Genomic DNA, 25420 nt, shown 5'->3' with positions numbered 1-25420 from the left:
AAGGCCCAATTAAAATGCTTCGCGGATGCGGACTGGGCCGGAGATACCAAGACACGTAGGAGTACTTCGGGCTTCTTGGTACTATTAAATGAGGCACCCATCCATTGGCATGTGGGGCAACAGAAATTTGTTTCGTGCTCCACCGCTGAGGCCGAATATGCATGCTTATCAGAGGCAGGGAACGATCTGATATGGTTTGATGCCTTAATTTCTAGCATCTGGACACCACCGACTTTGCCCATCCAAATTATAGAAGACAACACCGGGGCCATAGGCATTGCCAAAGCCTATGCGGTGGGAAAAAGGTCCAGACATATTGATATCCGCTATCAAAATGTTAGGCAACTAGTAGAGATGGGGTTTATATCTTTATCACATTGTCAGACCAAATATCAAACAGCTGATATTTTCACAAAACCTCTACCAGCAGATAGGCACAAAGATCTGTGTAAAAAGTTATGTCTCACAGGGTAAAATCTGTTGTGCATTGCATTTGTATGTTTGCATGCCATTGGCTCGCAAGGAGGGGAACTGTCAAGTATTTGCAAGCCATTGGCACGTGTATCATACGGACACTAGTGGAGGCAGAAAGTGCCCCCACCCCTATGTGGAGAGGAGGGGCTTACACTGAGTATAAAACCCCCTCTAACCTTTCCACCATGCTCTCTTTTACGTTTGTTCTCCATGAGACATGATCTTTGATAGGGGTAGTCACACACGCTGTGTGCCCCCTATCCTAATGGATATTAAGACAGCCTTTGTATATAGTTAATATGTTTTGTTATATGAATAAATACACTTATCACAGTTATTCATGCATCTGCCTTTGGACTCTTCTATGCTCCTGGGTGTTTCTACGATCCCAATTTCCACATAAAAAGTACCAGTGAAATCAATGACAAAACTACCTGCAGTATAATGGCTAAATTGAACTTGGTTAATTTCATAGGCCACCCCTAGAGAATTATACAGGAAATCTGAAAACAGCTAGTTGAAACATAGATATAAATTGATGGCATTATTAGATTACATCTTTCATGTTCTGAAATGTATAACATGACATTTTATAAAGTCTTGGAATGTTCCTTATGTTGTATCGCCTCAGCCAGTGATTTTTGCACAATCCTGTAGAAAAAGTTAAGGAAACTTAAAAGCAATCTCCTATTTTAATAATTGTCTTGAAAACTCCTTAGGCAGAAAACAAAACAGGCTATCAGTGAAAATTAATCCCGGAGCTGGGGGCAGTAAACACCCAGTCCTTTCTAGTACTGATTTCTACATTAAGTTTTGAATAAATATGAATTTTATAAAAACTGCTTAGATTTGATAAGAAGTAGGAAGCACACCTTCAAACATGAGTGAATTTAAACAAATCTAAGCATACCAGTGGTGAAATCTAAAATTTGTTACTACCAGTTCTGTGGGCATGGCTTGGTGGGGGGGTAATGTGATTGGGTGGGCATGGCCAATTCTTTTTTTTTAACTTTTAAAACCATTTTTTCTACAACCACTTCGGCGAACAGGTTGTAAAAAAATGCTTTCAAAAGGCTCTGATGATCCAAGCTGAGTTGCCTGATTGGCAGAGGCTTTTTTTCTTTTAAAAGCCTTTGATGATCCCAGCTGAGCCGCGCAATCATCAGAGGCATTTAAAAGAAAAAAACTCTTTTTTTCTTTTAAATGCCTCTGATGATCCAAGCTGAGTTGCCTGATCGGCAGAGGCTTTTTTTCTTTTAAATGCCTCTGACAATCAGGCAACTCATCTTGGATCATCAGAGGCTTTTAAAAGAAAAAAAGCCTCTGGTGATCAGGCAACTCAGCTTGGCTCGTCAGAGGCATTTAAAAGAAAAAAAGGGTTTTTTTTTCTTTTAAATGCCTCTGATGATCGCACGGCTCAGCTGGGATCGTCAAAGGCTTTTAAAATAAAAAAAGCCTCTGCCGATCAGGCAACTCAGCTTGGATCGTCAGAGGCATTTAAAAGAAAAAAAGGGTTTTTTTCTTTTAAATGCCTCTGACGATCCAAGCTGAGTTGCCTGATCGGCAGAGGCTTTTTTTATTTTAAAAGCCTTTGACGATCCCAGCTGAGCCACGCGATCATCAGAGGCTTTTCTTTTTTACTTTTAAAAGCATTTTTTCGGCCGAAGAGGTTGTAGAAAAAATGCTTTTAAAAGTAAAAAAAAAGCCTCTGATGATTGTGCGGCTCAGCTGGGCATGGGGGGGTGGGCAGGGATTTTTGCTACTGGTTCTCCGAACCACCCACCTCCATCGCTACCGGATCAGGTAATCCGGTCCGAACCAGGAGCATTTCACCCCTGTAAGCATACCATTGTCTCTCCACCTGACTTGTGTGGCTCAGTCTATGAGCATTTAACCTACTTTACAGAGCTTGACAGAAGGGCTAAGTCAAAGTGATCCTGTCAAAATTGTTCAGCCAGTGCAAAACTTAAGAAAGGCTTGTGCGTTAATATTACCTTTTCTTCTTTCAAAATACCAACAGGTGATCCTTACTGAAATTAATTCAAGAGCATCTAGGTTCTCGGGACTTCCGGTTGACGTCACGGCGAGACAGTCAGGGAAATAGCGGGCTCTGATGAGTCCCACGAAAACCCCGGCTGCCGAACCGCTGCCTATGGGTCTGCGGACCGAACCTGTCCTGTAGGAATGGGGGAAGAAGAGGGGCACCTCAGAAGACCGAGAGGAACAGGCAAGTTCCTCGGAGGTCAGAGGGAACCCTCTGTGAGTCGGCAGCGGGGGGCGGCAGCCATGGCGGCTGTCACAAAGCTGTGACAACCGGGCAAGAAAAGTGCTGGAGGAAAGCGAAGCAAAATGGAGCCTTTTGAAGCCGGGTGAGTGACAACAGCCCAGGCTTGTAACAATGTTTGGAGTTATATTAGTAACTAGAAGACCCCTAGCCTAAAACAGCAGCTAAGTAACAAAGGGGCTTTGGAAATTTCTTAAACTGTAACTTTAAAGAACAAAGACCCGAGAAACAACTAATTTTGGAACAGAACTAAGAGACTTAATTTAAAGATATGGTAAAAGGACTAAACACTTTAAAAATTTGAATTGGACCAAGGGAAAAAAAAGAAGAAGAAGATTTGATACATTATATCTGGAATAAAAATATGAAAAGAGATTTAATTGGATTTATGGAGAATAAAATTAAAAATTTGGAAAATGGAAGGAAATTTATGTTTGCAGATGAGGAAATGAAGATAATGTGATTAAAAATAAAATAAAGTAAAGATGATTGTAATAAATTAAAGGGAGGCTTTTATAGAAATTAAGAATGTTAAATGAAACTAATTAATTCATGTAAGATATGTTTAATGCAAGAACTATGTTTTAATGGTAAAATGTTAAGGTAAAGAATAAGGGTAAATATGATTAATTGAAAATGTTACAAGGAATTTAAAAATATACTTAAAAATATGTTTTAAGCAAGAACCATGTCTCAAGGTTAAAATGTTATGAATGCTATGAAAAAGGATAAAGGAAAATATGATTAAATAAAAAGCAATGCATAGATGGAGGGAAACAACAAAGAAAGATTTAAGTAGAGATTGTTAAACCAACTATGAACATGCTGTATTTAACAGCCAAAAAGTTATAATATGCTGTACTGAACAGCCAAACAAATGGTCATGCTGGATATCAGCCAAAACGAAACTTAATATGCCGTGTAACGGCCAAAAAACAAAAATAGAGATGCTGTGTTCAACAGTCAAACAAATCTGAGAAATGCTGTGTTCAACAGCCAAACAAATCTGAGAGATGCTGTGTTCAACAGCCAAACAAATCTGAGAGATGCTGTGTTCAACAGCCAAACAAACTTGAAGATGCCGTGTAACGGCCAAAAAATAAAAATATGCTATATTTAATAGCCAAAACAAAGAGTTATGCTGTGATTAACAGTCAAGAAATAGAAATGATTGGTTTAACATCAAAGATAATAAAAAGAGGTGGGATAATTAAAATGAGGAGGTGTATGTTGAGAGTGATAGTTAAAATAAAATGCATGTTAGGTTTAATAATTAATTAATTAATTAATGTTTAATTTGCTTAATACAATTGTATGATTTATATTGTTAAAATAGCCATCTAAGCAAATGAAAGAGAAAAATGAATTGATAACTGGTTAGGATTTAAGATTTAAGTAACGGGTTTTGGGGGATAATGGCATAGTTATATAGATAGATTTGAGGGAAATACTTGTTTTAAAATATTTAGTTGTGTTAATTGAAAAATAAGATTTGTTAATGATTTGCCTTAATATGTGACCAGAGCAAAAGCTTCGTTTTGAAAAGATGTGTTTTATGTTTTTGTTTAAAAAATAAAAAAAAAATTATTAAAAAAAAAAAGAGCATCTAGGCTCTCCATTTTGCGGGGATGCCCAACCCTTGCAACTCAAACTTCTTTACTTTGGATGCAAATTATCATCCCCTCCCCAGCCAATTCCGCTCATTATGGATGAAAAATATTAATCCAGTTCTATAAAGAAATAATAATTCCTCCCCCCCAAGCTGGAAAATGCTCTGAAATCTATGAAAGGAAAGGTAAATCGGATACTTCTCAGGCCACCTGTTGCCCTGTTGCTGAGCCCCCAAACCCAACAGGGATCTGCTACCTACCGCAGCCAAGGCAAAGAAGGATCACGGCTTGGTAGAAATAAATAAATAAATAAATAATTTTATTTCTATACCGCCCTTCTCCCGAAGGACTCAGGGCGGTGTACAGCCTATTTAAAAACACAAAAAACACGACAACAATTTAAAATTTAAAATCATTAAATAATTAGGCTCCAATTAAAATCCCAGAAATTTAAAATACCCCAATTTAAAACGTTATGTTAATAGCCCTGCCTGGCGGAACAACAGGGTCTTCAGAGCGCAGCGAAACACCCGGAGGTCGGAAATCTTTCGTATTTCGGGGGGCAGTTCATTCCACAGGGCTGGGGCTCCCACAGAGAAGGCCCTCCCCCTGGGTGTCGCCAGCCGACATAACTTGGCTGATGGCACCCGGAGGAGACCCTCTCTGTGGGAGCGGACTGGTCGGTGGGAGGCTATTGGTGGCAGAAGTCGGTCTCGAAGGTACCCGGGTCCTATGCCAGGGTCCTATGCCAAGAGCTTCACTTCAGTGATAGGACCCATAGTATGGCTTCACCTCTCTGAAGCCTCTTCTCTGACTCCACTCTGCATCTCACTTCCTTTTCTTTGCACACCAATATATATTTCCTCCCAACATTCTTAATTCCTCCAACTTTTGCTTCAGCCCTCCTTTGTGTAATCTCTATCTAAAATATTTCTAAATCACTTCCTGTGGTATATTGAGCACCGGGGTGATTATATGGTCCTTTTCCTCCTGACCAGGGTATGCGGTAGACTGGTGATGGCAGACCTATGACACACCTGTCACAGGTGATACGGCAGGCCATTTTTGGTGACATGGCAGGCTTCCGGACCCTCTGGAAGTCACTCAAGAGGGCCCTGCTATTGTGTGGCCTCTGAGGTCTCCAAAAATTGTGTGAGCATCCCTGTGCAGCTTTTGGAGTTTCCAGAGGCCCCATGAGATCAGGACCTTCTCATGCGACTTTCAGAGTCCAGAGAGGAGGTCTTGAGAGGTCTCTTTTGTCCATGCTTTGTGTTTGTGTGTGTGTGATACAGCAGCAGAGTCAAGATAGGCATTTTCTAAATCTTTGACATGCTGAGCCCAAAAGGTTTGCCATCACTGCTGTAGGCGAACTCAGTGGGCAAAACTCTAACAGGCAAGGCAGTTTCTCTTCTTTAATTCCATCCTAGAAAAATTTTGCTCGATGAAGAAAAATTGACAGGGAATTTGTCAGAATATTCATGACTGGAAAGACATGGTAACAAGGTCAGCCAATGAATAGGCATAGCAACTAAATCAGCCAATTGGGAGCTGAGACAGACTGGAGCCAGGGCGTGTCTTAGTCTGCAGCTTCAGAGTCTGTAAAGAGAAACTGAAACCAGTGTGTGTGAACTTGTCTGCTGATCTGAGCTGAAATGAAACTGTGAATCTGCTGTTGGTATTGTAAATGTACTTCATGTATTACTGTGACTATAAAGAAGTTAATGAATCCTGCTGCATCAGTTTATCTGTGTGTGCTTCTGGATTTGTTTTTTGCAAGAAACGCTGACAGAATTCCATCAATGCCTCTTAGTCAGAATTGCCAACTGGACTGCGACTACAACTGAGCCAAAATTTCCATTGCTAATCAAGACAGTTATTGAGTTTTGCCTCATTTTACCATCCTTCTTGCCACAGTTGTTAAGTGAATCATTGGAGTTGTTAAGTTAGTAATGCAGTTGTTAAGCGAATCTGGCTTCTCCATTGACTTTGTTTGTCAGAAGATCACAAAAAGTGATCACATGACCCCGAGACACTGCAACTGTCATAAATACATACCAGTTGCCAAGTGTCTGAATTTTGATCATGTGATGCAGCAATGGTTGTTTGAAAAATGGCCGTAAGTCACTTTTTTCAGTGTTATTGTAACTTCAAATGGTCACTAAACGAATGGTTGTAAGTCAAAGACTACCTGTATCCTAAAGATGGATATTGGCAGGCAAGCTTTTTAGAGATGGCGTTGCTCAAAGTTGTGGTTAAAAAAAAACAAGACTAGCTAGAACAGGGGTGTCAAACTGGCGGCCCATGGATCGGATGCGTAACATGCAAGCCACACCCACACCAGCTCTGCGAAGGGGAAAAACGTTGCAAAACATCACGTGATGGCAACGTGACGCCGCGAGTTTGACACCTGTGATCTAGAACTTCAGTCTGAGTCACTGAATCAGCTCGATTTCAATTCTGTCCACAAAAAGAACCAAATTTACTCTGCTGCAGAATAATCAGCTGAAGGAATCGCACACATTTTTGGAATATATGACATCTGCTTCCTGGCAGGGACAATAAAATTCACAGGAAACAAAAAGCCCATCTTCCAAGAATAAAGCTATAAAGAAACTAGCTGGATACCCGTGCTTCGCTACGAAACTATGTGATCGGGCTTGATAAATCAACACTTACAGCTTGAAAATTAATGAGTAGTTATGATCGGCCTCTCCTCTCCCTTCTCTCCCTCAGCCTTGCCCCACAGAATCCTATCCTATCCTATCCCCTTCTCTCCCTCAGCCTTGCCCCACAGAAGCCTCTCCTATCCTATCCCCCTCTCTCCCTCAGCCTTGCCCCACAGAAGCCTCCCCTATCCTATTCCCTGGTTGCTGCTGTGAAAGTAAAACAAAGTAAAACTCCTCTCCTCTGTTTGTGTTTTGCATTTGGAACAGATTTATTTTCAGGTGGGGAGGGGGAGTAGAACTCCTTAGCATCAGAGCGTGTTAATCATAATATAGGAAATACTAATGCTCTGATGGTCATTTCGAAAAATCCTTTCTTAGTGAGCACCTAGAAGCCAAGAGAAACATACGTGGCAAATTTCAAGTTTGTAGGCTTTACGGTTCTGGAGATTTCGTGATTACGGCGTGAGTGGTTTTCGCTTTTATATATATAGATAAACAATCACAATTTTCACAGAAATTCTATGAAGATACCATGAGATAGGGTTCATCTCTACAAGATGGCGGGGGGAAGGATAAGAACCACCAGAACCATCTCTAAAATTGAGGTTCCTATCCCCTTCCTGATCCATTCTTTTTCTAAAAAAAATAAAAAATAAAGCTCACCTTTCTCTAGCTTGCTTCATTGGACACAGTAAAGGATCGGTTGCTCAAATAATTTACCATAGTTTCCTTGTGCCAATGAGTTGGCTCAAGTTGAATTTAAGGATATGGATTTCAAGATGGTTATCAAACTATTCCATCAGAGAATCCATCTAATGTTTAGTCATAAAAAATATTAACCTGTTCTTTAATTTGAGACATTCTGTCTCCTCAGCAGATCTTTTGATATTATAGAAGAACTCATATTGAGGGCTCTATTGAACTTGCAAAGAAACCCTTGAGGTAGGGGCGGGTGACTATGGCCCCTTTAAAATCTGTGGACTTCAACTCCCAGAATTCCTACTGGCTCAGGAATTCTGGGAGTTGAAGTCCATAGATCATAAAGGGCCATAATCACCCACCTCTGTTTTAAGGGAATAATATTGAGGCATCTATTTACTTGACCGTAAGTATCTTGCTACAACAGCAGATTCTATCTCAGTTGCCATAAATTTGCTGAGTCCACCCAGAGAACTATTTAGAATAGATCAATGTTCCCAAATCTGAAATTTTATTTTTAAGGGATCTTTTGAAAAGATAATTTCCTTTCTATAAATCTAAGGACACAACTGCTCATGTGTAATCTATGTGGCAAGATAACTAATTATTTGGCTGCACACTAAGCAAGCCTGAGTGGAAAATATTAAGTTAGTCATCTATACTTTTTTGTGTTTTTAAATCTCTGTATTTGTCTATCAAAAAAACATTTTCCTTGTTTGATGAGCTTTGGGCTGGTGAGTAGCAGAAGCTTAAAATATCACCTGATAAACTTAAAAACTCTGGGCTGAAAGAAACTATCTTGTATACAGGTAGTCCTTGACTTACAACAATTCATTTAGTGATGGAAAATCTTATTTTCCAGCAACCAATCACAATGATTGCTGCAGTTGATATATGTGATCTCAAATAAGTCACTAGCTCTGGTTAATGAGTCATGCTCAAGCAGTTCAGCACATGTACAAGTAATCCTCAACTTACAACCATTTGTTTAGTGACTGTCCAAAGTTACAATGGGACTGAAAAGAGTGACTTATGACCGTTTTTCATACTTATGACCATTGCAGCACCCCTGTAGTCACATAATCAAAATTTAGACCCTTGGAAACTGGCATGTATTTATGATGGCTGCAGTGTCCCAGGGCCATGTGATCACCTTTTGTCAATGGGGAAGCCAGATTCCCTTACCAACCATGTTACTACTGCAGTGATTCTCTTAACAACTGTGGCAAGAAAGGTCATAAAACTCACTTAACAATTGTCTTGCTTAGCAACAGAAATTTTGGGCTCAATTGTGGTCATAAGTCGAGGACTACCTGTACAAGATTATTTGTGTCTGGCAACCATTACCCCACACAAAACATACAGCAATGGGATGTAATAGCCAGCAGGAAAATATAAAGAGCTGACTATCCAAACCAATTTAAGGTTATTTTATTTTTCACAAAATCCCAAACATCCTCAGATTTAAATGGTGAATCAAACCCCTCTTCCCCTCAGCAAATGCACCCACACCCACACACACACATATTGTCCCCCTTGCCCACACCCCACCCCACCCCAAAGTCTGGCAAGTTCTTTCAGTCTGTCGCTGGGTTGACCTCTGTCCCTTGTGCTCAGCAGGACAGGAGGTGGGTTCCGATCATGTGTAGAGATCAAAATCAATCCGCTTGGAATTGTAGAACTGGCCCTCGGAATTATCCGCCTTCCGGCAGTAAACCCCATCAGGGAAATAGCCTTGGGATACCCAGTCCTGAAGAGACAGAAAAAAAGAATTTGAAAGAGAAGAGAGAAGGATGGCAGGGAAAAGAAGAAAAGGAAAGAAAACAGACTCTGCTAGAGAGAAGTTCCCTGAGGATGGGCTCCAGCACGAGTCCGAAAGCTTGGGAGACTAAACCTCTGGTCCCAGTGGCTGATCCAGATTGGATCCTGCAATATTATCCTGGGACACATATTCACCTTCATTCATGAAAGAAAACAGAGCCATCTGGCACAGAATCTCACAAAAGAGGCAACCAATGTCGAAGAGGCACACTTAATTGGCGTTATCAAAAGGGTCATCCCGAAACGCACTCAGCCAATATGGGATCAGATAGGACCATATTAGAACTAATCAAACCGTATTAATTGCACATGTTTTGCTAATAAAGGACTAGAAGATCATTTATCATCAAATCTGGTGTTGCAAGGAAACTGAATGCTGCACATCATTTCTGATTCTATATTCAAGACTGCCCAATATGCTGCCCTTGGTTTAGGTTACTTCTAAAGTCTAATAAAAGAATCATCATTCACGGGATGTCAGGAAAAGAACAGATTCTAAAAGATGCACATTGGGTATGTTAATATGGATTTGGGGGCAGTGATGCTGTATCAATCAAAACTAATTCTCAAGCACCATCCCCACAGCAAATGTACTGTCCAGGAAAAAAATTCTGACCAAGGAAATAAATTATAACCATAAACAACATAATGTGACAAGAGATTAAAAATCCCTCTGATGCAATCTCCCTAGGAACAGGCTTTCCTTCTCACAATTGCCAGGAAGGAAGGCCAAAATAAGGTGCACCAACAGAAACCTTCTTCCATCAGTACAGATAGTCCTCAACGTACGGCCACAATTGAGCCCAACATTCCTGTTGCTAAGTGAGAAATTTGTTAAGTGAGTTTTGCCCCATTTTCCGACTTTTCTTGCTACATTTGTTAAATGAATCACTGCAGTTGTTGAATTAGTAACACGGTTGTTAAGTGAAACTGGTTTCTCCATTGACTTTGTTTGTCAGAAGGTCACAAAAGGGGATCACATGATCCCAGGACACTGCAATCCTCATAAAAGTGAGTCAGTTGCCAAGCGGCTGAATTTTGATCACATGACCATGGGGATGGTCATAAGTCACTTTTTAAAGTGCCATTGTAACTTCAAACAGTCACTAAGTGAACTGTTGTAAGGCAAGGACTTCCTGTATTCAACGTAAGCCAAGATTTATATACAATTGCAAAATCAAACCACCAGCAACACTAAATAGATGGCAATCAAAATGAATAGAATTGTAGAAAGGTCCATTTTCTAAAAGTCACTCGGGAAAAAAGGAAGATAAATGAAATATTGGAGAAGGGAAAAGGAATGAGCAATGAGGAAAAAAGGACATTACTAGGATAGTGAATAGATAGAGAGAAAAATAGACACAAATGAGGAAGTGAACAAGAAGTTCATCTATCCTCTTTTGGTCTCTTACCTGCATCTGAGAGCTGCTGAAGGGTCCGTAAAGTTCAGATGTGTTTGTGTTTTCCCATTTATATTCCCACATTACCTCAGAGTGTGTGTTGTCCTCACTCTCCCCACGTGCCTGACTTCCTGTTGTTGGAGAATAAGCACATGTCAGAAGAATTTTTCCTAAATTTCCTAATAAAAGACACCTACCCCCCCAATAGAACATCATACAGTTAAGGCAGTGTTTCTCAACATCGTGAACTTTTAAGATGTGTGGAGTTCAACTCCCAGAATCTTCTGGGAATTGAAGTCCACACTTCTTAAAGTCCCCAAGGTTGAGAAATATTGAGTTAAGGATTGTTGAGCATGTTAGATGAGGGGTTGTATAGTTCAATGCTTCCCCAAAGAAGCTCTTGACACACAGCTTTGCAGGTTTGAGAGGAATCTTCCCCTTGAACCCTGACATAGTGAAAAACACCCCAACAAGTGATCCTTCTGTTGGAAGAAACATCCTTCTAGGTTCTGCTCCAAGTGGGGAAAACAGACACTGGAAACATGGAGACTGCTTGGAAAGATGGTTTAATGGTGGACAGGATCACATGGCTTGAGTTCCTGAACAGAAAAGGGGCAGATATAATCAAATAAAGATTGAAGTAAAGCAAAGTCAAATATTGAAAGGGAGAAATTTTCCAATTGTTTCTCTTGTAACAAGCAAAGCAACTTTGTAGCAACTTGGAAACTTTGTAACAAAGCAAAATAACTTCACCAATCCACACTCGCTGGCTCGTTAACTCTGAGGCTAAGCGCCATGTTTTTTCAAAGCACTTTCACTCATTCGCGTTTTCTCAGATTGCAAAGTCAACAAAGTGCTAATACTTGCGTTTCCAAGATTCAGGATTCAGGTAGTTTCGCTGTTGATTAAAGCTGGTTCTTTCACTTTAAGTTTCCTGCAGCCGGCTTGTTCTGCTAAGGCAGAATCGTCCCACGTCGCCCGGAGTTTCAGCAGGTTGGAAGGGAGCCACGCCTGTTCTCTCCCCAGAAACTTCCCTGGGGGGTTACAGGGGCTCGACCTGTGCCCTGCGATCTCTCCTTCTTCAATCCTGTGGATTCAGAAGTTTTCGAGCCGCTTCTTCGTCTCAAAGCGGCTCTACAGGCGGCGGGGCTGGCGGAGCTTCAAAAGGCACCGCCGTCGCCGAAGACAAGGAAACCGGAATCTTTATTTGATTAAATCTGGGGGACTTTTTTAGAAGTCTTTGTGCAGGAGGGAAAGGAAAAGGTACTTCCCTCTTTAGAAAAACTAGATCACGCGGCAGGATGGCTTCAAAGAAGCAGGAAGGGAAGGCAACAGGGGGGGGGATCCCCCACACATAAACATGAAACGCAACTTCCCCCTGCTCAACAGTTACAGACTCAGAAAAAAGAATTTGATGTGGGAGATTTAAAAGAATTTATTTCTAAAACTTTGGATGATAAATTTCAAAAATCTCAACAGGAGATAGATGATAAACTTCAAAAATCACATCAGGGGATAGATGATAAACTTCAAAAATCACACCAGGAATTTATGCAGGAAATTAATGAAGTTAAAGATATGGTGAAACAGAATCAAAACAAGGTGACCAAAAAAATATCAGAAGTGGCATCTGGCCTGGCAGAATTTATTGGGAAAGTTGATTTTAAAGTTGAAGAACTTAAATCAGAAGTTAATGTTAAGATGAAAGACAATGATTATAAAATTGCTGATGCTGACAATAAAATGCAGAGAGTTGAAGACGAGATTGTCATGATACAATTCAGGGCAATGGAGTTCGCTATACGGCTTCGGGGAATTCGAGAGGAGGAAAGACAGGATTTGAGACAAGTTTGTTCTGAGGCCTTGGCTAAGATACTACAAGTTAATCCTGATGTGGTTTTTCATAAAATAGACAAAATTTACAGAGTGAACTCTTGGGTGGCCAGACAAAGACAATTACCTAGAGATGTGGTCATATATTTTACAGATAGAGAAATAAGAAATGATATCCTGCAAAAATCCTTTTACACTTCTGTACAAGTGGGGGGCTCACGAATTGGAATTTATAAAGAATTGCCTCCTAAAATGCTGAAAGCTAGAAAAGAATTTGGCTTTCTTGTCAAGGAATTGCAAAATTTACAGATACCCTTCCGGTGGGACGCACCAGCTGGGATAATTTTCAGATACAAGGGAGAAAGATGCCGTTTGAATACCGTGGAGAAGGCACAACATTTTTATACTACTATTCTTAAGGAAAGAACACCATCTCCACGTACATCTACAGTTTTGGAGATTAAAGAGAGTGAAGAGAAGCAACCTCAACGAGAATTGCAAGAACAGTCCAAGCAGGAATTAGAAGAAGTGCAAGGTGCAGAAGGAGGTTTTCTGCATGAGCCCTTGCTGGAATCTTCTCCAATTTTGGACTCGGTTCGGATGATTGAAGTTAAGGATCAACGTATAACTAGAGCTCAATCTAAGTTACTTAAACAAAAGCAACAACAACAACAGGAAAGACAAGACAAGGAGGTAGTTAAGAGTACTGCACAAGAGATTGGAGCTATGGGAGGAGCGAGATCGAAGCTTTCGGATGACCTTCAAGCATTTTGCTCTGTGCTCCAGAAAGAGGCTGATGACCTTTAAGTGTTTATCTTGGAATGTTAATGGGTTGAATTCAGCACAGAAAAGGAAGAAATTATTTACATATTTGAAACAATTTAATAATGATATAATTTGTTTACAAGAAATGCATATCACAACTCAAGATCAAAAATATCTGATAAACTCCAAACTAGGAACACATTTTATATCTTCAACTTCGCAAAAAAAGAACGGTGTGGTTATTTATGTAAATAAAAAGTTAACAGCTAAAGTCATAGAAGTAGATGAAGATGGTAGGTTTGTAGCAATTGAATTGCTTACAGCAAATGGCCAAATTCTTCTGATAGGAATTTATGCTCCCAATCAACAACAGGACTATTTTTATAAGATGTTACATACTAAAATACTGCAATGGGATTACAGATCTATTTTAATTATGGGAGACTGGAATGGAGTAATTGATTCTAAATTAGATAAAAAGAGTTTGGCAAAGTCTAGAATCAGACTACCACAGACTTTTTTTGATATGAAAGAAGATATGGAACTAAAAGATGTTTGGAGAATACATAATCCAAAAGAATTGGACTACACTTTCTTTTCTGATAGACACAGATCCTTCTCTAGGATTGACTTTATCTTGTTGTCAGATGATTTACTTGTCAAGACAAAAAGAACAAAGATTTTTCCAAGAACTTTGACTGACCATAGCCCAGTATGGATAGAAATTGAGATGGATAAGGTTGAGAGACGTTCTTGGAGATTAAATGAGAACTTGTTCAGATATGAAAAAAATACAACAGAATTTAAAAAGCATTTGAAAGAATTTTTTGAAATAAATTTGAATAAAGGTACCCCAATTGAAATTGTCTGGGACGCAAGTAAAGCTTATATGAGAGGGGTACTTATCTACATGAATTCTAAACATAGACTGTTTCGACAAAAGAAAAGATCTGAATTGGAAATAGAAATAAAGAATAAAGAACAGTTACTTATTAAAAATCCAACAGATGAAAGAATAAGCAGTGCTATAAAACTTTTGAAAGACCAATTTCAAATGCTTATGGCGGAACAAGTTGCAACAAACCTACAATATGCGAAGCATAATACATTTTGTAACGCTAATAAACCGGGCAGATGGTTGGCTTACACATTGAGGAAAAAACAAAGTATACGGACTATAGATAGTATTGATATTGGAGGGAAAGAAATTTTTCAACAAAAATTAATTAAAGAAGCTTTTGTGGACTATTATACTAAACTATATGCCAAAGAGGAGGTGCAGAATGGACTTATAGAAAAATACTTAAACGATAAAAGAGTTACAAAAATTACTGATCAACAAAAGGAAAGAATGAATTATCCTATAACAGAGGAGGAGATAATAGTAGCAATTAAACAGTTAAAAACAGCCAAAGCTCCTGGTACGGATGGTTTGACTGCAGTGTATTACAAAACTTTGCAAGCTGAAATGGTGGAACAACTTAGAGATTTATTTTGCAATATTCAACAAGGGGGTAAAATACCCCCATCATGGACAACAGCTTACATATCTTTGATACCAAAAGAACAAGTCGGTCCTAAAAAACCAGAGAATTATAGACCAATATCTCTTTTGAATACAGATTATAAAATCTATGCGAAAGTATTAGCCAACAGGTTGATGCCAGTAATCCAAAAGGTGATTCATGAGGATCAAGCGGGATTCATCGAGGGTAGACACATGAAGGACAATGTAAGGCAAGTAATAGATTTATTGGAATATCTTGAGAAGAATAAACAGATTCCTGCAGTGCTGGTCTTTTTGGATGCAGAGAAGGCCTTTGATAGAGTGGATTGGAATTTTCTACTAAAGACTTTAAAAAAGATGGACTTTGGGGATCAATTTATACAGGCGATTTCAGCAATTTATCAAGAGCAAAAGGCACAGATCATTATTAATGGAAGCTTGACAACAGAGTTTAAAATTGAAAAAGGAACAAGACAGGGATGTCCGTTGTCCCCACTTTTATTTATTTTAACACTAGAAGTCTTGTTAAATACAATAAGGGACTCTAATATCTTGAAAGGTATAAAGATTAGGCAAGAGGATTACAGAATAAAGGCATTTGCAGATGATCTGGTTGTTACCCTATCACAACCAATGGAATCAATAATCTTGATGAAGGACATTATACAAGACTATGGTAGAGTTTCAGGTTTTAGACTGAATCCAAAAAAGACTAAAATGATAGTTAAAAACATGACACAAGATCATAAACATGAGCTTGAAAGGAGGGCAGGTTTTGAGACTGTACCTAAGGTAAAATATCTAGGAGTTCAGGTTGCAGAATCAAACATGAAATTGTTTCAAAATAACTATGAGGTGTTGTGGCGAGAGGTGCAGAAAGACATGGAGACTTGGAAAAAACTCCAGCTGTCTTTACTTGGAAGAATAGCAGCAGTTAAGATGAACATTTTGCCAAGATTTCTTTTTTTGTTTCAAATGATTCCGGTGCTTAAAAGTGATAAACAATTGAAAGTTTGGCAATCTGGAGTGAATAAGTTTGTCTGGAACGAGAAGAAGCCGAGAGTGAAATTGAAAATTATGCAAGATGTTCCAGAAAGAGGAGGTCTTAAACTTCCAAACTTACAGCTATATTATGATGCAGCAGCTTTAACTTTAACAAGTGATTGGTTTGGAAGGAAAAAGACTGGAATATTGAATGCAGAAAGTTTTGATCTTGAATTTGGATGGCATGCTTACTTATTTTACGACGACAAAGTAGATAAAGTATTTAAAAGTCATATACTTAGAGATTCTTTGATGAGAGTTTGGAAGAAGCACCGACTCAAATGGGATTATAAAATACCGCTATGGCTGGATCTTGGTCATACTTTGTGGAATACAAATATAATGTCACTCGGGGGGTTTTTATATAAAGAGGTTCTTTTTACAGATGCGGGCAGATGGCAGCTGAAGACATTGCAGACACTGTTGGATGAAGGGATTAATTTAACTTGGTTACAATATAATCAATTACAATTGAGATGGAAAGAGGACCAAAAAACTGGTATTATGTTGCATGAGGAAGAATTGGTTAGACATATAAGAGAGAAAGGTCCAATGCATATCAAAAGGCTTTACAATGTTTTGCTAGAAAGAGATTCAGAAACTGAATTAGTTAAAGACTGTATGATTAAGTGGGCACAGAATTTTGAAGAACCAGTGATGCTGGAAACATGGGAAAAAATTTGGGTTCAGAATGTTAAATTTACACAGTCGCAGAACCTGAGGGAAAATTTCTACAAAATGTTTTATAGATGGCATTTAGACCCCAAAAAGTTGTCATGTATGTACCCTAATGTTCAGCCAAAATGTTGGAGATGTGAATGTTTGGATGCTACGTATTATCATGTTTGGTGGACCTGTAGGAAAGTTAAGGCTTTTTGGATAAAAATTTGGTGGGTCATGCAGAATGTTTTGAAGAAAAAAATTCAATTTTCTCCACAACTGTTTTTATTGGGTATAGTTAAGGGTTTTACATTGGGTGAAACAAAATTGATATTGTATATGATAACAGCAGCAAGATTATTGATAGGTAAATATTGGAAGAATGAAGCTTTGCCCACTATTGAGGAATGGACTTTGAAGATGGCCAGTTTTGCAGAGATGGCGAAGATTTCAGCATATTTAAAAGACTGTTCACAAGAGACTTATGAGTGGGAATGGAAAAGGTGGATAGAATATGTTCAGAACAAATATCAAACTAGAAAGTATCAAATAGCTTTTATTTGAAAATAATGTACTAGAATTTTTTTAATGTAATGAGATAAAGAGAAAAATTATACAGGGGAGGGAGGGGTTCAAGTTTATATATAAGTGTTATATTAGGGTTCTTTATGAATATGAGTATATTATAGGGAAGTCTGGGGGGAGGGGAGGGTTAGGGAGGGTTAGGGAGGTTGGGAAGTTTGGGGGGGTGGGGGGGGGAAAAGGGGTGAAAATGTAATTGTAAAACTTTTGCAATAAAAAAAAAGAAAAGAAAAGAAAAGGGGCAGATACAGTAAATCCTCGGGTTTTTATGCTCTCTCTGGCTCTGCATTTCTTGGGGCCCCGAAAGAGTATCCTGATTGGTTGTCAGACTCCCAGGGGGTGGGGGTCTTGCTGGCTGATGGTCACATGTGCTTCCCAGGTCACATGTGGTGAGTTTCTGCTGATATTGTGTAGAGAGCTAATCCTATCTTTGATGGATCTTTGGCAATTCCTACTATGGCTCTGCCTGAAGGAGGCAGATCTTTGTTATGTAGAATAGACTGGCCCAGGCCTTAATGGCCCATTGACAAAGGGTGGGGGGCAGGAAGGTGGGAGCTGCTTTGTCTGTAAAATATGCTTCTCATATTTCTCATCCAGGGAAATATAATATTCTGCCTTTTTCATATTTCCTAAAATATTTCACTCTTCCAGGAGAGGGGTGGGTGCTAACTTCCTACAGTATCCATCTCTTATTTGCCTTCTTTCTAAACTAAAATTCCATAAATCTTATGAGTGAAAATATGTTTTGCACTGGTTGTCTTCCCTTCAAGTCTACTTAAAAAGACTTACTCAATCTATGTTATCCAACCAATTGTCCTGAATCACTGCCTCTTTCTTCAAGAAATAGTTGCCTTCTGAATCAAAATGACCTTCTTCCATCTCCTCTTGCAAATTGAAAGGGGTGATCCAGATACCATCTTCATAGTCAATAGTGGCAGATTCCTGCCCTAAAAAGATAACATAAAGAGATTAATTTCTGATTGACCTGACACCAATAAAAATGTTATTTAACCTTAATTTTTAACAGTGTTAACAAACAGTAAATTATTGGAGTAGAAAGTAAAAATATGAAACCTTCTGCTCCAAAATTATCATTCTACTTAAATTATTAAGTCTTAGAACATTTTATTTATCGAGATTTGAAGATTATGTGTGGGTCACCACAGAATTCAAAGTGTGTTAACTGTCATCACTAAAAAAATTCACAATCTTGAAGATTACTGACTTTTTTTTAACTGAGAGAAGAAACAATGTAGAAGTTCTGATTACTGAAATCTATAATAAATACAGCTCCCTACTTACCTTCCACATCATCTGATGCAAGGATGTCATATTTATTACCCTGCCCTTCATCTTCCTCCTCATCTTCCTCATCGCTGTCCAATGAATGCTTGCCCTTAAAGCGGCTGCCCGGCCGTCTAATAGCAGGTTCCACCAGCTATTCAAGAGATGAAGTGAATTTAGAAATTCAGCATTTGAAGAACCTACGGTGTTTACCTGTCCTCTCCCCCACCCCCACCCGCCCCCACCCCCGATTGTCAAGTTAGTAAATTAGCTAACTCTTCAAATTAGCAAGTTACTCTCTGTAACTTTCTCTATTTTTTTCCCGGGTAACTTGAGGCACTTATTGGCAGTCCTCAACTTACGATCACAATTGAGCCCAACATTTCTGTTGCTAAATGAGAGTTAAGTGAGTTTTGTCCCCTTTTATGACCTTTCTTGACACAGTTGTTAAGTGAATCACTGTTTTTACTTAGTAGCACAGCTGTTAAGTGAATGTGGCATCCCCATTGACATTGCTTCTCAGAAGGTGGCAAAAGGTGATCACATGACCCCTGGACATTGCAACTATCATTTCAGATTAACAGGGACCTTGTAGGTCATCTAGTCCAAACCCCCGCCGAAGCAGGAGACCCTACACCATTTCTGACAAATGGCAGTCCAGTCTCTTCTTGAAAGCTTCCAGGGATGAAGCTCCCACAACTTCTGAAGGCAAGCTGCTCCATGGGTTGATTGTTCTGTCAGAAAATTTCTTATTTCCAGGTTGAATCTCTCCTTGTTCAGTTTCCATCCATTATTCCTTGTCTGGCCTTCAGGTGCTTTGGAAAATAGCTTGACCTCCTCCTCTCTGTGGCAGCCCCTCAAATATTGGAAGACTGCTATCATGTCTCCCCTGGTCCTTCCCTTCACTAGACTAGCCATACCCAGTTCCTGCAACCTTTCATCGTATGTTTTAGCCTCCGGTCCCCTAATCATCTTGGTTGCTCTTCTCTGCACTCTTTCTAGAGTCTCAACATCTTCTTTATAGTGTGGTGACCAAAACTGGATGCAGTATTATAGGTGTGGTCTTACTAAGGCTTTATAGAATGCTATAGTACCTCGCTTGATCTTGATTGTATCTGTTAATGCAATTTAGGATTGCATTGGCTTTTTTGGCTGCCGCCGCACACTACTGGCTCATATTTAATTGGTTGTCCACTAAGACTCTAAGATCCCTCTCACAGTTACTGCTATTAAGCCTGGTTTCACCCAGTTTATATGTGTACTTTTGGTTTTTCTTGCCTAAGTGTAAGACTTTACTTTTCTCTACATTGAATTTCATTTTGTTAGATAGGGCCCAGTGTTCAAGTCTGTCAAGATCCATCCAAGGACCAGCCTGGAAATATCAAAGGACTGGCCCACGGTGCCTCAGCTGGCCAAAACGGGCTGCGTGCACACACACACCGCAACCCATTTTCGGCCTCCCCGGCCTCTAGCAGCACTCTGCTGGCCAAAAACAGGCTGCGTGGGGGCCTCGGGAGGCCTCCCCGGCCTCCAGCTGCACTCTGTCGGCCAAAAACGGGCCGCACAGCCCGTTTTTGGCCAGCAGAGTGCTGCAGGAGGCCATGGAGGGCAAAAACAAGACGTGTGTGTGTGTGTGTGTGTGTGTGCACGCAGCCCATTTTAGCTGGCAGGGTGCTGCAGTGGGTGTCCATCACATCTCCCTGCACCCCCCCCAGCCCCAAGAGAACTACAATGCTAATCCAGCCCTCGAAGAAATCCAATTTGACACCCCTGACCTAGGGTGTTGGCTATTCCTGCCAGCTTAGTATTATCCAGAAATTTGGTAAGTTCCCCTTCTATTCCCTCATCTAAGTTGTTTATGAAGATATTGAAGAGTACTGGGCCTAAGAAGGAACCTTGTGGTATCCCACTGCTTACTTCCCTCCATGTAGATGTAATACCATTAAGGACTACTCGTTGAGTACGGTTTGTCAGACAGTTACAAATTTATCTGATGATGATGCTATCTATCCCACTTTTTTCTGGCTTACCAAGAAGTAGGTATCATAAATATGAACCAGTTGCCAGGCATCCAAATTTTGATCATGTGCCCATGGGGATGCTGCAATGGTCATAAGTGAGAAAAATAATATAATAAGTCACTTTTTTCAGTGCTGTTGTAACTTCACAGGGTCATTAAACAGATGGTTGTAAGTCGAGGACTACATGAGTTTAAGTCTATAGCTATAGTCTTCAACTTCACAGTCCAGTGTTTTTCAAATGTGGTAACTTCAGGATGTGTGTCCCAAAGGTGCTTTTTCAAGAGGCAACTGGACTTTCTTGTTTTTCTTTGAAGATGTTTCGCTTCTCATCCAAGAAGCTTCTTCAGCTCTGAGCTGAGCTCTCAGCTGAAGAAGCTTCTTGGATGAGAAGCAAAACGTCTTTAAAAAAAACCAAGAAAGTCCAGTTGCCTCTTGAAAAAGCACAACTATGACCTGGATGATTGAGAATCTCCATAGATATTTAGGATGTGTGGACTTCACACGTTTCAGAATACTCCAGCCAGCATGAGAATTCTAGGAGTTAAAGTCCATCTATATCTTAAAGTTGCCAAATTGAAAAACACTGTTATGAACAGTTCCCCCGTAAGCTTTATTTTCTGGATCTCAAGTTAAAGAATAGCCTTCCTCAACCTCGGTTCCATCAGGTGGTTTGTCTCTTGCAATTTCTAGGAGTTCCTACCACTAGATTGACCAGTATTGATAGGAACTATAACCAACAGGCATAAGATCAGGCAAAGGTGCTATCATTTCACCTTCTTCTTTGGTAGGATCATCACCTCCTCCTCCTCCTCCTCATCGCCTTGGTCTTCAAATGTGACTTTCCATTTTGACATGATGACCCTGTAAAATGCAACCCAAAATCAACAGTAGAGTGCCTTAAGAAACTCAACACAACCTTCCAAAACATGAACTTGGCAATTCTGATAAGTGTCATATCCAGCTTTACCAGAATGCTGGTTCCTCTACTGATAAGGACCTTATCATTACTATACACTGCCTCTGGGGAAAGTTTGTAAACAAGCAGCTGTCAACTCTGCCTTTGCTACCCATACCATGGTAGATGCATGCAATACATATTGTCTACCCTTTGGCATCAATGAAGTGATAGGTTAATATAACTGAAGAATCTGATAAACTCTCATAACCAAAACACTGCCCAAAATATCACAATTTAAAACAATCCTGCATACTCCCTCATAACTGTTTTATTCCAAATAGCTCTCAGGCACTCCAAAATGTTATAATAGGAAGAATCCTGCATTCTGAAGGTCTCCGGTTGGAATTGGGAGAGTTTGTTAAAGGAATTGCAGATGCAGAAAATTGCAGCTGCAATGAATGTAACAAGACCAGTAATGAATGGTGGGACAATTACTGTCTAGCAGCAAGAAAGTTACAAGTTAGAAGGATGCTAGCTAAGGCACATAGACATAAACTTTGGTAACCTTTAGCTTATTATAAAAAGTGCTACACTCAATATGCCAACAAATTTGGAAAACTCAACAGTGGCCACAGGATTGGAAAACGTCAGTTTACATTCCAATTCCAAAGAAAGGCAATGCCAAAAAATGTTCAAACTACCGCACCATTGCACTCATTTCACATGCTAGCAAAGTTATGCTCAAAATCCTACAAGCTAGACTCCAGCAGTATGTGGATCGAGAACTACCAGAAGTACAGGCAGGATTTCAAAGAGGCAGAGGAACTAGAGATCAAATTGCCAACATACGCTGGATCATGGAGAAAGCTAGGGAGTTCCAGAAAAACATCTACTTCTGCTTCATCGATTATGCTAAAGCCTTTGATTGTGTGGATCACAACAAATTGTGGCAAGTTCTTAAAGAGATGGGAGTACCAGACCATCTTATTTGTCTCTTGAGAAACCTATATGTAGATCAAGAAGCAATAGTGAGAACTGGACATGGAACCACTGATTGGTTCAAAATTGAGAAAGGAGTTTGGCAAGGCTGTATACTGTCGCCCTGCCTATTTAACTTATATGCAGAGCACATCATGAGAAAGGCGGAGCTAGATGAATCACAAGTTGGAATTAAGATTGCCGGGAGAAATATCAACAACCTCATATGCAGATGATACCACTTTTATGGCAGAAAGCGAAAAGGAACTAAAGAGCTTCTTGATGCGGGTGAAGAAGGAGAGTGCAAAAGTTGGCTTGAAACTCAACATTAAGAAAACTAAGATCATGGCATCTGACCCTCTCAATTCATGGCAAATAGATGGGCAAGAAATGGAGGTAGTGACAGATTTTATTTTCCTGGGCTCCAAGGTCACTGCAGATGGGGACTGAAGCCAAGAAATTAAAAGATGCTTGCTCCTGGGGAGGAAAGCTATGGCAAATCTAGACAGCATACTAAAAAGCAGAGACATCACCCTGCCAACAAAAGTGCGTATAGTCAAGGCTATGGTTTTCCCAGTTGCAATGTATGGCTGTGAAAGTTGGACCATAAGAAAGGCTGAGCGCCAAAGAATTGAGGCCTTTGAACTATGGTGCTGGAGAAGACTCCTGCGAGTCCCTTGGACTGCAAGGCGATCAAACTGGTCAGTCCTAGAGGAGATCAACCCTGACTGCTCTTTAGAAGGCCAGATCCTGAAGATGAAACTCAAATACTTTGGCCACCTAATGAGAAGGAAGAACTCACTGGAGAAGAGCCTAATGCTGGGAACAATTGAGGGCAAAAGAAGAAGAGGACAAGAGAGAATGAGGTGGTTGGATGAAGACACTGAAGCAGTAGGCGTGAGTTTAAATGGTCTCTGGGGGATGGTAGAGGACAGAAAGGCCTGGGGGAACGTTGTCCATGGGGTCGCGATGGGTCGGACACGACTTCGCAACTAACAACAACATGCTTATTATAATAATAAAACACTCCCCCTTTTGATAAGCTTATTAGCATAAACATGCAAAGTATGAAGGAGGAGGGTAAAGTAGAAGAATCCAATCAAAAGAAACATGTGTCAAGCAACCAATGAATGATTCTTAGGTTGTTAATGTCTTTAATCATAACTGTATAAAATTTGTGTTTGTATATGGTTCAGGGTCTTGGCTCCTTTAGCTGCCGAGACCCTTTTGCTGTAGTACAGGTAGTCCTCAACTTACAACCACAATTGAGGGCAAAATGTATTGCTGTTGAGAATTTGTTAAGTGAGCTTTGTTCCATTTTACGACATTTCTTGCCACAGTTAAGTGAATCACTGCAGTTGATAAGTGAGTCACCCAGTTGCTAAGTGAATATGGCTTCCCCATTGACTTTGCTTGTCAGAAGGTCGCAAAAAGTGATCAAATGACCCCGGGATGCTTCAACAGTCATAAGAACCAGTTGCCAAGCATCTGAATTTTGATCACATGATCATGGGGAATGCTGCAAAGGTCGTAGCTGTGACCTACGTCACAGGTCATAAGTCACTTTTTTCAGTGCCGTTAACTTTGAACAATTACTGAACGAACGGCTGTAAACTGAGGACTACCTGTACTTCAATAAAAGTTCCTTGAACCGCCTCTTGTGTCTGGTTCTGATTGGCACCTGCGCCAGGCTAAACCCGGTTTGCGGACAACCATTCTCCACTTTATTTCCGAGGCAGAAAGATGAGAAACCGTTATTTCCAAAAAGATGGGGCTTTTGTTGCCATCTCTTAAAGTAAGTCTCCTTCCCTTCCTGAACTCCACAAGTCTCCATTAATTCCAACAGAAGCCCATTTTCTCAACTGGGCATACTGGAGAATTGGATGTAAGGGACGCCTATCGACACCCCCCCGTCCAGTGGTGGGATTCAAGTAATTTAACAACCGGTTCTCTGCCCTAATGATTTCTTCCAACAACCAGTTTTCCAAACTGCTCAGAAAGTTAACAACCGGTTCTCCCGAAGTGGTGCGAACTGGCTGAATCCCACCACTACCCCCGTCCCAATAAAACGTATTGGAGCCAAAGGGGGATCCCCATGATTTTTCTCGTGCATCTAATCAAGTCTGCACCAAAACAACCACATCTGAAGTCAACTTAGGAGGCAACCTCGACACTTATTTGGGAACCTCGGGAGCCCCCATTCCTCTGACTCTCCAAGGGGCCTCTGCGAGACCCTAAATTAGAATTGGCGGATTTGCACCTTCCCCTCCGTCCCATTCCCGGACAAATGACCTGGGTCGTACCTAGGCGGCTGCAACAACAGCACCCGAAGCCTCCCGGCACCGCTGCACAGGAATCAACATCAGACTCCTGCTGCCATTCGAGCCGGATATGACGCCATAGGTAGAGACGTTTTCTCCTCCCCACCCAACTCGGTGCACAGAAAGTGACGTTGTTTTTGGCAACCCGTGACTTCATTGCCCAGCTCAGCCAAAGTGTGGGCAAAACTAGAAAAAAGCTCTGCGTGTGCTGAGGCTGGTGGCGGTGGGCCAAATTTTACTCTTTTGTTAAAATGCTGCGATGGATAGAGGAGGATTTTTTTTTTTGATCTCTCTGCTCAATAATAGTTTCGCCCTTTCTGGAGCTTCTCCCGTTAACGGGAATAGTATATTTATATTTCATCTCTCGCTGACTTTTCCCCGCCCTTTTCTGAATCTGTAATTGCGCAATGATGGACGTGTAATGAATGCAAGTGGGGTGGTCGTTGCGGTTAAGGATCGTTGCTGTTCCAAGAAAACTTTTTTTTGAAATTTTGTTTAATTTTATTTCTTATACACATATTGTAAATGTACATTCTCTTATCCATAATTGATCATACATATACATACTTTTTC

At 40.2% G+C, this 25420-nt stretch overlaps 1 protein-coding gene across 1 annotated transcript; it reads right to left on the bottom strand.

Moving 5' to 3' along the window:
• Window positions 1-9301: 9301 nt before the first annotated feature.
• On the bottom strand, window positions 9302-24869 carry CD2BP2 (CD2 cytoplasmic tail binding protein 2). Its single transcript, XM_070944750.1, has 6 exons — window positions 24830-24869; window positions 21424-21511; window positions 18648-18783; window positions 18136-18292; window positions 10967-11081; window positions 9302-9483 (listed from the first exon to the last, which is right to left on the bottom strand). Exons 2-6 carry the CDS (start codon window positions 21502-21504, stop codon window positions 9373-9375), a joined length of 600 nt encoding a protein of 199 aa, XP_070800851.1. The 5' UTR covers window positions 21505-21511; window positions 24830-24869; the 3' UTR covers window positions 9302-9372.
• Between the last annotated feature and the right edge of the window lie 551 nt (window positions 24870-25420).

This window comes from Pituophis catenifer, unplaced genomic scaffold (assembly GCF_029215685.1).
Source record: "Pituophis catenifer annectens isolate HBS135680 unplaced genomic scaffold, rPitCat1.0.hap2 SCAF_5, whole genome shotgun sequence".
Classification (NCBI taxonomy): domain Eukaryota; kingdom Metazoa; phylum Chordata; class Lepidosauria; order Squamata; family Colubridae; genus Pituophis; species Pituophis catenifer.
This window is presented reverse-complemented; position numbering and strand designations above follow the sequence as displayed.

Excerpts from the sequence above, each read along its gene's own strand:
- CD2BP2 (XM_070944750.1), bottom strand. The coding sequence starts at position 21,504 with ATGTCAAAATGGAAAGTCACATTTGAAGACCAAGGCGATGAGGAGGAG. Across the intron at positions 18,293-18,647 it reads TGCATCAGATGATGTGGAAG|GGCAGGAATCTGCCACTATT; the intron begins GTAAGTAGGGAG and ends TTATCTTTTTAG. Across the intron at positions 9,484-10,966 it reads TCAGCAGCTCTCAGATGCAG|GACTGGGTATCCCAAGGCTA; the intron begins GTAAGAGACCAA and ends CTGTCTCTTCAG.